This window comes from Aedes albopictus, chromosome 3 (assembly GCF_035046485.1).
Source record: "Aedes albopictus strain Foshan chromosome 3, AalbF5, whole genome shotgun sequence".
Lineage (NCBI taxonomy): Eukaryota > Metazoa > Arthropoda > Insecta > Diptera > Culicidae > Aedes > Aedes albopictus.
The window spans coordinates 7,154,001-7,168,055 of record NC_085138.1 but is presented as its reverse complement, the minus strand read 5'-3'; the positions used below and the strand labels follow the sequence as shown (position 1 = coordinate 7,168,055).

Below are 14,055 nucleotides of genomic sequence, written 5' to 3'. Positions count from 1 at the left end.
GGATATTTTCAATATTTTACGAGATAATTTTGTAATTTCCTGAAAATTTCCTTGTTTTTTTTTCTTAGATTTTTTGGCGGTGTAGGAGCCATGTTGCACCGTTTTTATAAATACGAGTATGCTTCGTTTCAGACCAGAGTTAATTAAGAAAAATGGAACATTTTAACAATTGCTTATCACTCAAACTATCAAGGGTCCAAAAAAGTTGGAACTCCAACTTTAACAAGGCATATCTCGACCATTTTTTAAGTAATTTGAAATCTTCTTTTTTTTTCAGCGATGGGCGAACATGTTTCAAGAACAACGTCTATTTTAAAAATGCTATAAAAGATACGTCAAGCCAAAGTTATTATTCAAAAGGCACTTCCTAGTTTTTTTTTGTTGAAAGTGCATTTTGCAAACTTCGATCAATAAAATAAATTTCACTCAAAAGGCAACGAAAATATTAAAGTTTTTATACAAAATAGCCAATAAAACAAAATTTAAAGCAATGACATGTAGTTTTTTGTCTTAAATTTTCCGTTCGAAATTACTGGACATGCTTTTCAAAAAAATATATTGTTTGCATTACACTTAAATTTGGTTTCATCCAAAAAGCTACGTAAATATAACTTTTCTCAAACAAAATAGTAAATGAGCTAAACTTTACTGGAGGTACAGTGATTTTTTCATATTTTATTTATTAAAAAAAAATATTTATTTTTCACACAAAATAGTCAAAACATCAAACCTCAGGCAAATACATATGATAGTTCGAAGGAATGCATTGGACGTATTTGATGAACTGCAGTGATATTCCCTTTACACTTATATTTCCTTTTACTGAAAAAAAAAATCAATCTGGCCAAATTCAAAACCAAATTCTTATGTATCGCGCCAATTGGGCGGTGGCTTCTATATTCGTCTGTTTTCCACTATAACTCAGTCAATTTAGAACCAATTGACTTGATATGTTGTACACGAGTAGATACTATACCTATCTCACCACATTCCAAAAGTTGTGTCAATTGGTTCAAATTTGACTGAGTTATAGCGGAAAACAGACGAATATAGAAGCCACCGCCCAAGTGGCGCGATTCCCTATTTTGAGAGGAGAAGTAAATAAGTTTCAGCAAAATTAAAAAAAAAAAACATTAATTACGCTCATATGTTGACGTCTCGGAGATTTTACCACAAATTTACACAGGAAATCTTTCAGATATTTCTTCTGAAACTTTTCAGGGGTTCATTTAGAACATCCTCATTTTTTTCTTGCCATGGGTTCATTTGCCATGGGTTCATTTGCCTAGGGCCCATATAGCCGAGGCGGTAAACGCAAGGGTATTCAGCATGACCATGCTGAGGGTGACGGGTTCGATTCCCGGTCGGTCCAGGATCTTTTCGTAAAGGAAATTTCCTTGACTTCCTTGGGCATAGATTATCTTCGTGCCTGCCACACGATATACGCATGCAAAATGGTCATTGGCAGAGGAAGCTCTCAGTTAATAACTGTGGAAGTGCTCATAGAACACTAAGCTGAGAAGCAGGCTTTGTCCCAATGAGGACGTTACGCCAAGAAGAGAGAGAGAGGGTTCATTTCGAAAATCTTCAAATAACCTTTCAGAAATTCCTCCAAGGACTCTGTCAACAAAATCAGGCATCCCTTCAACAATTTTACAATGGGGTTCTGTTTCTTGAGGGATTCTTAAAAAAAACTTCGTTGAGTTGCTACACAAATGTTCCTGTGAATTATTCTTGAAATACCTTCAAGGTTTCCGTGATCCTCTAGCGATTCCTCCAGAAACTTCTCCAAGGATTGCTTTAGAAAACCTCCATGAGCTTTTTAGAATATCGTCAAAAGTTTTCTTCGGAAATCTCTTCAGTAATTGTTTTGGGAAACCTGTAATCTCCAATCCTCCTATTCATTCAGAAATTCTTCCTATCCTCTGAGAAATCCTTTAGAAGTTCCTCCATGTAGGGTATGTGCTCATCTCTTCATACTATTCAAAAACGTACGTAAAAAAATACAAATATAAAACAATTTGTTTTAGCTTTGTTTTCGATAGGACGATCACTTTGCATAGTATAGCATAGATTTCTTTAAAATAAAACCTTCAAAGAATTCTTTCAAATTCTTCCAGGGATTTGTTAGGAAAATAATAAGAATTCATCTAGATTTTTTTTTTCAGAAAAAATTATCAACATTAATACAGTCCTGCGAATAATCAAAGGCAAAAATCATTTGTAATCGCCTTAAACTTTAATTCATTGGCTATTTTGTGTAAAAAATATGGTATTCACGTAGTTTTTTTTATGTCCAGTGCCGTCGAACGAAAATTTAAAGACAAAAAACTGCATGTAATAGCTTTAAATTTTGTTTTATTGACTGTTTTGTATGAAAAATTGGGTATTTTCGTAGCTTTTTGAGTAAAATAAACTAAGAATGTCATGAAAACGTTACCATTGTTCATAAAATAAATCCTTTGCTCTTTTACAATTACCTTAAAGGCAAAAACTGCAATGCATTGCCTCACATTTTTATTTATTAACTACTTTGTGTGAAAAATGTGGTACTTTCGTAGTTTTTTGAGTGAAACAAAATTGGAGTGTTATGAAAACATCACTATTACTCCTCAAGTAAATCCCCCAAACTGCTACGAATGATTTAAGACTAAAATAAAATATGTCATCGCTTTGAATTTTTATTTATTGCCAATTTTTAGTGAAAATAGGGTGTTTTTGTAGTTTTTTCATAAGTCAGAATATCTGTGTACTAGAGAATCTCCAATTTTGCAAAAAAAACATCTTCACTCCAGCAGTACACATGATTTAGATTCGAAAAAACCATATGTCATCGCTTCAAATTTTATTTTATTGATGGAAGTGTGCAAAAATGCACATTCAAAAAAAACTAGAAAGTGCCTTTTACTAAATAACTTTGGGTAGACGCATCTATTAAGGCACCGTCCACACATTACGTTACGCTTTGGAGGGGGGGGGGGGGGGGGTGAGTACAGCCGAGCGTTACGACCCATACAAAAATTTTAGGGTTTTCAAAAAAAAAAAACGTTACGGATGGGATAGAGGGATATAAGGATCAGTATAGAATTAGCTCTAAAACTTTCGAATACCCAAAAAATATGTCTAAGTATGTTTAATATTGTACCTATTTTTTACAAAAATCTAGGAAGGTTTTAAATTTAAGGATAATTGAGAATATTACCAGACCAAAACTTAATCTGCCGTAACACCATCAACTTTGTATATGCTAGGGTCAGCAGTTCTTTTGTGTATTGGTTACACAAAGAATTTTATCGAATTTTTCTCGGCAATTTCAAGTTAAGGGGGTTTTCTGATTTTCCCGGATGGATGGACATCCTGAACTTCTAATTCGCCAAGAACCTGCCAAACTTTTTTGAAGGAGTCATTTTATGTGATTCGGAAAATGTACTAACTCTTTATTTCTTTATGTTAAACTGTAGAAATTTTGCAAAAAAAACATGCTTCAAACTTTCGGGTGAAATAAATATACACAAATTCTTCTCTAGGATTTTCGCCTTGCTTTTATTTTTAGAAATTCCGACAGAAAATTCATGTAGTAATATCGAATGTAATTTATTCGAGATTTTATTTAACCTTTTCGTAACTTGCGCGGTTGGCTACCACTGCCAGCACTACGCTAATGCTGAGTACAAAAAGAGAGATTTTTTTAACGTGTTTTACCAAATACAACAGGGCGATCGCTTGAGGGTTAAAAATTTCAAAAGAAAGGCTCTTTAACGAGTTTCTAAGCAACATTTTGTGTGAGATTCATTAAGATATTTTTCTTATTTTTTTCAATTCGCTACATAAAAATTAAAAAAAAAAATGTTGTAAACATTTATTCTGAATTCTTCCTAGAATACTTCAAAAGATTTTTCATTACATTCTCCAGGAAATTCGTATTTTTTTTTCAAATAATAAAAAAACAGCAAGACATCATAAAAAATATATAATTATAGTTTTTTGATATCTTTTAAAAGAATGTGTTCTATATTTTCACAAATTTCGCCAATAAATTATACACGTATTAAACAGCAAATTATTGGAGACATATCAAAAGAAGAAAACTACTGGGAACCTTTTCCAGAAACATCAATACAGTACACGACTTTCAAAGCTAATTCTTCACTTACTACAAGTACACTTTTTCCATGAATTTCACCAAGAGTTTTAATTGTAGTTACTCAAGGAATTTGTTTGAAAAACATTAGCAATCTCAAATTTTCACTGTAATTGATGAACTAGTTGTTTATTATTGGTTCACATTTGAGAAAGATAGGGCTATTCAACTTGAAACTGTTATATCTCCGGATTCAAGGCAAAATTTTGCCTACCCCCATTATTTTGTCTATCCTCTGTATATCAGTTCAAACTTGGCTATCGGATGATTATGCCTTTCACTGAATCTCTCTTACTTCTTATAGAATAGCCCGATTTTCCCAAGCTTGGACCATTCCAAGTTGTTTTGCTAGAATCGATGAACGCCGAGCGAAATGATATCCGATTCCAAAGCTTGTGCTTGACAAAATTACCTGAGTGATTTTTCAATGAATTTTAAGATTTTTTTTTTTGAAGAAATAAATAATCGATTTGTATTCATGGTGGCTGTGTTTATAAGAATTTAAAGTTACGAAAATCAACTAAGAAAGTTAGAAAACTGATAAAGAATTGATTTTTTATAATGCTGGGAAGAAAATGAATGATCTCCACAGTTGTCAAACCACTACAACTTGGCAAGACAAAGTTTGCCGGGACAGCTAGTAAAATATGAAAATACTTTCTTAAGTTTTTCTGCACGAGTTGTACCCGTGAACTCTGAACTTTTGCTGATTAAAAAAAAATCTATGAAAAACATTTTGTAAACACTTTTGAGAGGATTTAAAGAATTCTCATTAAAAAAACTTTCAGCCCTGTAATGTAAAAAAAAAAAACATAAAGCTTTTGTATTATTGTAGGGGATCAATTTATTCAAGATTGTGGGAGAAGACGATTAAAATTTAACAAACAACTCAGTTTTTGGTGAAACTTTGGACATTATAAGTATCGTAAACTGGGGTCGAATTGATCTCCGGGTCGAAATTAATCAGACGATTTCCCATTAGATAAAGCATACTTCAAATAGTTTCCAAGCAAATATCGTTTAGTATCGATTCCCAACTGCACGTAGTTGAAAGAAAATTATTCAAAATTTGCTAAACCAAACCGAAAAACCGAAGAACAAGATTTGCTATTACATCATGAAGTCGTCGAACAAATCAAACATTTAATAACAAGACATGTTATTAGTTTGTTATTCAATAACTTTGGGATAACAAATACAGCACTTGAAATTTTAGGTATGCATTCATCATTGAAATAACAAGACTTGTTATTTTCTAGGTGTTTTTTATGCAAAATTTTGGTATTCGTTTTTGTTATTTTGCCTCTTATTACCGCCTAATGAAGGGCATATCAAGGTATGGTAGTATTGCAGATAAAATACCTTGGTATGTTTTTCTCTTGTTATTTTCGTCTGCTCGGGGCATACACAAGTTCGGTTGTGTTCATGACAGGGGCGTCGAATGCACAACGTGTAAATATCATATGTTAGTGTGAAATGTCGCTGGTAAATGATGATTCAGAAGATTCTCAAAATTATCACAGTAGTCTAAACATTAATGAGAAATCCAATACTAGGTAGCAGCACTTTTCAGCTCTTAATTTAAACTTACTTGCATTACGATCTCTGTTATAGCCTATTAACTTTGGTTTTTCGTTGGACCCGTTTGCAGCAACAAAATTTCATCGGCGATAACATCTTTTAGAAGATCGCGTGTAGCCCAGTCATATCAGTTCCTGCTAAAAAACTACGGGTACCACCAATCGTAGGTATCTCTGAGCTTGCTGGTTTTAGGTAGAAGATCTCGCACCCCTTATCTCCCGTAACGTGGGTAGATCACCTTAGAACGGTGCGTTACGGTGTAAGATCTACCATAATGCATTAAATTTTAATCTTGCTTTTTTGCTGCCAAAAGTGGTAGCATTCCAGATTAAAATTTGATGTAGGGGGATTAGGGGCATAATGGACACCCGGGGCGAAATGGACACCCCTGTTTTTGCCGAAACCGTTGACTTTTATGTAAATTTTTTAATGCATAAGTGTAAAGGAACAAGTCATTGTTCTATTTTTCAAAAGTACCATTTATATTCCTTCAAAGTTATGAAAATATCATTGAAATTGAAATATGTTTTTCATATGGTGGATTTCTTATAATTTCGAAGCAGTAGCAAATAAGGTATTACGAATGTTTGAGTGTGCCCACCATAAAAACACGTGAATTGTTAGCTTATCTACTTGTACACGCAGATTTAGCAATGGATGAAGTATTATATTTTTGATCAGAACTTCTCAAAATAGCAATTTCAATGTTGTAGTCAATTCGGGGCGAAATGAACACCGGCGATAATGAATGGATGTATGCGCGTTGCATACTGTTAGGCGTTTTAAAGAGTTTGGAAAAATCAATCCGATTAGCTTAGCTTAAAGTTTACTTAATTAACATTGATGTTATGTAAACTCGTCTAAGATAGAGCATTATATCTTACTTTTATTATTATACTTACTTAGGAATTTAATAAGTCGCAACTTATGAAAGGAAGATTTTTCTGTTTCATTTCTCGCTTATTGATTTCATAGTTGTCGCGAACGCGTTTCATATCTACAACTTACGATTGACATAAGCGATATGGTTGTGAAAAAGCCATAATTGAAATTTATGAAAATCTTTACAATGAGGGTATGGATTTCAGCTAGCTGCATCTTAGACAAAGAAGCATTACTCACAGATTAGTTTTCGGAGCTATCGGACACTCAAAATCAAATTGATTTTCATTAAGTGCCCATGAATTCTCTCAAATCAACAACCACGTAATTATACGTTAGAAAAATGATCGACTCCTCTTAATTGATTCCAGAGTTTTTCGTAAAAGTGATAAGAAGCAAGTTTGACTGCATTGTGTTGTAAAAACAAACCGCATGCAAACTTGCATTCTTAAACAAAAGTACAGTCGAATACGCTCCTTTTCACTTTATGCCTTGTGATCGTTGAAGAGAAATCAATCATTTTACTTACACGATAATTCAATACACATGACATGAGTTAAAGCAGAATTATTTCATCAAACAATCCACAACAAATGAATACAAATATCATTTTGCTTGCGACATGACATTCATAATTGCCATTATTGATTTCTATAAGTTTCAGTAGTTGATTTCAATAAGAGCAAACATACGATAGTTATATTATTATTATTATTACTATTTATTAACGACACTTTACCATTATTGCGGCATTCGTGTCAACGATAGTTATAGTTTTAATCCAATGATATTCCTAAGCAAAATTTATGATTTTGATAAGTGACTGGACATGAAATTTTTCCTCTCTTAATCATAAGTGAAATTTATGGCTTTCAACGATAATCGTAGTGTCACCAAATCTTAAGGGGATCTTTTGCTCTTCCTAAGTTTATTTGCCTCAGTGTACCCTTTAAGTCAAGGGCGTAGCAAGGAAGGGCAGGGAAAGCCCTTCAAATAATATCTGCTGAAGTACCCAAAGAACGCTAAGTTGAAGAGAGGCAGGCCGAGTTCCAGTGAGAACGTTTTTCTGGAGTTCTTCCAGAAAATTTTACCACAAATTATTCAAAAATTAATTAGGAAATTTCCTTTTTATATCTTACTTGGATGAGGTTTTCATGACTTCTGATGCGTATTTTCTCTGCTGAAAGTGTTGCCATATTATTATTGTTTGTACGTGATTTTTTAGTTTTCTTATGAAAAATTACCATTTTTTAATATGAGCTATCTCGCAAAGTTGCAAAAAGCTGCAAAAAAGGCAAAGCATAGTGCAAAGTTCAATAAAATCTTATATCGGTCAACTGATTAGTTGTTCTTTGTCACTTCGATACTTAAATTGTGTTTGAAAATTGTCGCCTCACCAAAATGAGGTTGAAATAAACTCTAAGTTAGTTAAATCTTAGACTGCGACTGTGTGAAGAATTAGCAATAAGTTAAAATTCACAAATACAAAGAAATTAAAAAAAAAAAAAAAAAAAAATTAGACTGCGACAGCGTTTATAGAAAGAACTATAATGCACCTATAGTGGATTTGAACTTTTTTGGAACTTTTTGTGACTTTTCAGGGTATCGCATAATATAAAACGACTCTTCAACACGAAACAAAGCAAACCAAAAAATGAATATACATATAGCATAATTGTCTCAAGCCAAAAGATGTATTTTGAGATACATAAAAACGCATAGATATGAACATCCCAAGCAACGAAAATAAAAAGAGATTTAACGAATTTAGAGTTTATTTCAACCTTAAAAAGTTAGAAAATTATAATTTTCAAACACACTTTAAGTATCGAAGAGACAAAGAGCAACTAATCAGTTGACCTGTATAAGATAGCATTTTCATTCAACTTTTTATTCAACTTTGACTTTCAATTTTTGCAACTTTGCGAGATATTTCATTATAAAAAATAGTAATTTTTCATAGGAAAATTTAAAAATCACGTAGAAACCATAACACTATGGCAGCATTGTCTTCAAAGAAAAAAAAACCAATAGGCAGTATGAAGCTTGTCGAGGAGAGAGCTAGCTTTTTTAGGAATCTTTGCTAGTTAATTTCTGTATGAAGGGATTGAATAACAAAACCTAAAAATCAATTAATGATGTCACCATAATTCCTTAACACAATCAATACAAAAACTTGTTGAGCATACGTGATTTTTTACTTGTATGTGTTTTTGAGCAGTTCTTATGTGACATTTAAAAAAAATACCCAAAATTCAAATTTCCCCTTTAAAACCCCATTAAAACGTGAATAACTCTTATACGGATAGAAAAACGCCATGCTGTCTTCGGCAAAGTTTTTCTTCATAAAATTTCCTATCTTTTTATGGAAACTGTTTTAAATTAGCATTAGGCTGAGATACTTTTTATGATGGGTAAAATCAATCATTAATTATTTTTTCCAAGTAGTTTGAATCTATATCAAGCTGTAAAAAATATAAAAATAGTGGGTATTGCCAATTTTTGAACGATAAAAAATATTTGTACTAAATGTAGGGGGATTAGGGGCATAATGGACACCCGGGGCGAAATGGACACCCCTGTTTTTGCCGAAACCGTTGACTTTTGTGTAAAACTTTCAATGCATAAGTGTAAAGGAACAAGCCATTGTTCTATTTTTCAAAAATACCATTTATATTCCTTCAAAATAACCAAAATATCATTGAAACTGAAGTATGTTTTTTATATGGTGGATTTCTTATAATTTCGAAGCAGCAGCAAATAAGGTATTACGAGTGATTGAGTGTGTCCACCATACAAACAAGTGAATTGTTAGCTTATCTACATGTATACGTAGATTAAGCAATGGATGAAGTTTTATATTTTTGATCAGAACACACTGAAAATAGCAATTTCAATGTTGTAGTCTATTCGGGGCGAAATGAACACTGGCAATTATGAATGGATGTACGCGCGTTGCATACTGTGAGGCGTTTTAGAGAGTTAGAAAAAAATCAATCCGATTATTTTAGCCCAAAATTTGTTTAATTAACTTTCAAGTTATGTAAACTCGTCTAAGATGGAGTATTATATCTGTGGTATTGATCTCCATTGGCAAATTACTTAACTGGTCGATATTCTCAAAGATACAGCATAAAATATGCAGGGGTGTCCATTATGCCCTGATGGGTGTCCATTTCGCCCCGTACCTTTGCTGCCAGCCCCAAAAAACACACGGTTTTCAATTCATTATTTCTTTACAATAATGACATTCTACCCTCTGTAAATGATTGAAATACGTAGGAAACAAGTTAAAGTTGTAAGCCAACTGATAATATGTTAAGTTTTTGCCTGGTATACGGGCCTAACATACTCATTTGCTTAGGGTGTCCATTATGCCCCTAATACCCCTATTTTTGTTATGTTCATGTTTTAATTTATGTATGATTTTTAACTGCTAATAAACCTTTTGTTTCAGGGGGATTCAGGTAATTTTGTTGTATAATACCATTTTTTTTTTAAATAGTTACTGTAACGAGCGTATCACTTCTGCCTTATTTAGTATTTATTACTTAATCTTTTATTCTCTTTTCAGTGAATCTTACCGCCATTCCTGGCGCACTAATCAATCTATTTTTTTAGCAATTCACCGTCATATTAATGTACACATGTTTAAGTATCTATATCGTTATCTGGAAGCGTTTGGTACGGGAGGTCCACGCTGCCATCTTTCCCCTCGATTTCAAGGTGTAGAATGTTTTCGAATATTGACTATGTTGAAATCGTTCTATCCTTGAAATCTTCTCTGCGGTACATGCTGCGCAGTTGGCCTGGCCGTTAGACAAGAAAAATGATATACTTGAAAAGTCTTTATTTTCCAGGATGCATTCAAGTAATGGCTGCGTTAGTGTGAGATTAGATTAGATTAGATTAGATTAGAAGATCTCGCACCCCTTATGGAGGGCATCAAGGTTTCCTTTTATATTTTCAGACAGTAGAGAAAAAGCATACAATTTTCAACAAAAGTCGAGATCTAAAATGAACTTAACATATTACTTGAATTTGTTCTGTGGGCAATCATGTGCCAAAATGTGGGATTGTCCTACTCGTAAAAAAAGTGGTTGATTCTCGTGCCCGGCAGATGAATAGAAAGCCAATTGTATCAGTAACTCTGCAACTACAATTTTTAGTAACGTAAAATTTTGGAACAATTGCTAAAAATTGACTTAATTTTTGTGGTGTCCTAAATGAATGGTTCAAATCATGTACTCCCGACCTATGCTTTATCGTTTAATAGGACATTCGGCGCTCCCACAGCACCAATGTCAAAGAAGCTTTCACAAACAGTCGCTCTTGACTGATATAGAAAAGTAAAATGGAAAGCAATTGTTTGAGAACACAGAGAAAGAATCTGCATTTGACATCGATACTTTCACATTCATTTCAACTCCAGCTCCGGTCCCGTATTCAGTCGGTCGGCTCGCTAAATTTATCCCGCACAAAACTGCCTCGCTCCGTCGTTTCAAGTGGATGACGGTTTACCCACTCACTTCCTGCCCCAATCATCGTCAGAGTGAGTGTTATCTATGCGGGAAGCTTGAATCCATAGGGTTCGAAAGCTCAGTGCACAGAGGCTCAAAGCCATCTGCACCCACCTCCCGGATTCCCATTTTCCAGACAAAAGACACTGCAGCTTTTGCCTGTGGCATTCTTCTTCTTTGTCGTCGCTGTCGGGAAAATAAGAGGACCGCGCGCGCTCTCAATTCACTCGACGAGTAAGGAGGCCACGAGCAATAAACATATGCCTAGCTAGATAGATATTCACCAAGCAATAAGTTCTGCTGAATGGGGGACACCCAGCAGTAGAAGTTGAAACAAATAATAGTTGCTGCATGCATCGAGGGCTCAAGAGGAGCAACCATGCCAGGAGGTGGATAAAGAAAAGCAAGTTTAAATTCACGAAAGTGCTCGTGCAAAACAATGGCGGTTGCAGTCAGTCAGTAGTGTGCCCTTTCGATGTTCCTGGAAGGGCTGAGAGCAGCAAAAACAGATTACGGAATAACTTGGCCTTTAAGACTATTTGTTTATAAGATTGCTATTGGGAATTTGTTTTTCAAACTGATGTATACTTCTGACTAATATCATACTTGCAATGCTATAACTTGAAAGTTTGATTGTCCCAATTTTATAATAAGATACTTCAGTACAATCAATCAGCTCATTACTATAAATCTAGTACTTCACCGATCGTGTCCTATAAAAAAGAATTTTGAAAAACATTTGTAATCTGTATGACGCGATGCTACACAAGTTGTTTCTTTTGCTACGAAATTATGATTTCTCAAATTCATAAAGTCGGATAATAATGTGAACAAGCATGTAAATGTCGCACTGAAAACAGTCATGGCATGAGAAGCTATATCCTTTCCGCACAGTACATATAAAATTTAATTTGTACTTACCTTTGGCATTCCTCCAGCTCGGATGTCACTGACTTGGCACAGCTCGATCACATCACCTTCCTGGGAAAAGTAAAAAAAAAAAAAGCATGGCATTAAAAGAAAAATCAATACAGATAATACTTTTTTCACTGGAAAACAGATGTAACACTCCGAATACTTCTCATTTTAAAACATTGTCACGAAACCATGTTTCTGTTTTATTTTTTTATTTATTTTAAGTGAAACCAACCCTTCAAAGACATTAACCCTCTAATACCCAAATTGTTGATTTTGATCTAAATATCATTTTTCGTCATCTAAAATCGATTTAAACATGGTTTGGAAGATGATTCTTTTTTATTCTCGATTTCGTGGATTTCAGTTTTTGATTTTTTTTAATTTTTATTTTTGAACATACCCACAGTTTTATATTTTTCCTGGAAGCCTATTTGGGGTACGGATTTTTTTAGGTGACTAAAACATCAATTTTAAAATCATTTTATAAAAATGTAAATGCGCTTGAAAATACACCAAAAAACATTTTGAGATATACAAAACAGTCCTGAATATCAGCCAAAAATATAAAAATTCTGATTTTCCACGAAACAAAAATTACAAAAATGCTCCAACTATACCCCGTCTAAAGGCGGGTAGGGTATTAGAGGGTTAAGGCGGATTGCCGCATGTAAAAAAGTCATTGATCGAAAACTGAACAGTAAGACAGGGATGACTTCTGACGTTTTTTTTCCGGAAAAGTCTAGTTTCTACGATCGAGCTGAAATTTTGCACAGTTGATTTGGGACCGCGAACTGATTTTGATATTAATATGATAGATTTCAGAGACAATCAAAATGTTTACCTTATTTTAACACTTTTTTGAGAATGGATATTAACTACTAAACTTGCGTATATTTTATGAAAAGTATTTCAACAGAATTATGCATGCGTTATAAAACTTTTCTTATTAAGTTATCTCTTGATAGTTTAGAATTTTCTCAAAATACTTGGTTTTGTTTATGGGTATAAAACCCATTAGTTTTCCCTGAGACTCACAATTTCGATAGGATAGTTGAAAGTTTTGCAAGCTTCACAAGATTTCAATATCCGAAAAATTCAAGAAGTTATAAAAAAATTATCAATAATTTTCATAATTTGTAATGTAAGTATTAAAAATTATCAAATGTTTCATATTTTTGATAATTTTTTAGTTTTATTACGAAAAAAATAATTGAAAATTATAGTTAGAGTAGATTTTTGTTTTTTTTTAAGTGCTTAATTTTGCAGAGAAGATATCATTTTCAAAAATATCAAATTTCACCAAGGATTTTGGATTTCTTAAAAAAACTCGTCAAAAAAATTTTGATTAATTTAATGAAACAAAATGCAAAGGGGATTTTCATCGTTTCTGTCGATATTCATGAAGAAATTAATTATGCGTGTCTGATATAATTGTGGACCAAATTCTAAAAGTATTATTATAAGGCAGCATACAGTAACGCTTTTGTATGAAAGCCCCGATTTTTTTTAATGGACCGTAACGCTCATCTCTCTCTCCCCCTAGAGCATTACGTAATTTGTGAACGGTGCCTAAGTTTTGGTTTCTGAAGTTCATTCATAAGATTCATATATTTCTACCACAATTCTACCGCAAATTCATAAAAAAATCTCTCCCATATTTTTGACCTTTAATTACTCTTAAAATGAGTTGTTGCCAAAAGTTGCTTTCAGACTTTCGACTCAAATTTAATGGATTGGAATTGGGACTTCCATGACGAACAGATAATCCAGAATTCTGTGAGCGCTTGTGACTAGACGACTGACTAATGGGATTGGAAAGGAAATTCGCAAAAAGAACCGCAGCTCGGGGATCGAGTACGAGCACACAGGGCGACTCAAGCGGAACTGGACTTAGTGGATCGCATGATTTGGGATGTCAAAGCTAAAGCCAACTTTCTTGAAGTTCTTCAATGGATTCTCAACCACAGCTACGTTCCCACGAAACAATAAATACTTCGGGTCGTTATGACCCTG

At 33.5% G+C, this 14,055-nt stretch overlaps 1 protein-coding gene across 7 annotated transcripts in view; it reads right to left on the bottom strand.

Moving 5' to 3' along the window:
* The window catches only part of LOC109621640 (1-phosphatidylinositol 4,5-bisphosphate phosphodiesterase), a 246,422-nt gene that overhangs the window by 81,040 nt on the left and 151,327 nt on the right, over nt 1–14,055 (bottom strand). For all 7 annotated transcript variants that reach the window (XR_003893511.2, XM_029858134.2, XM_029858132.2 and 4 more), the window contains one exon: nt 12,046–12,105. Coding sequence is in view for 6 of the 7 variants with exons in the window: in XM_029858134.2 (XP_029713994.1) it covers nt 12,046–12,105 (60 nt within the window). In the remaining variant the exon portion in view is untranslated. The remainder of the gene's footprint in view (nt 1–12,045; nt 12,106–14,055) is intronic.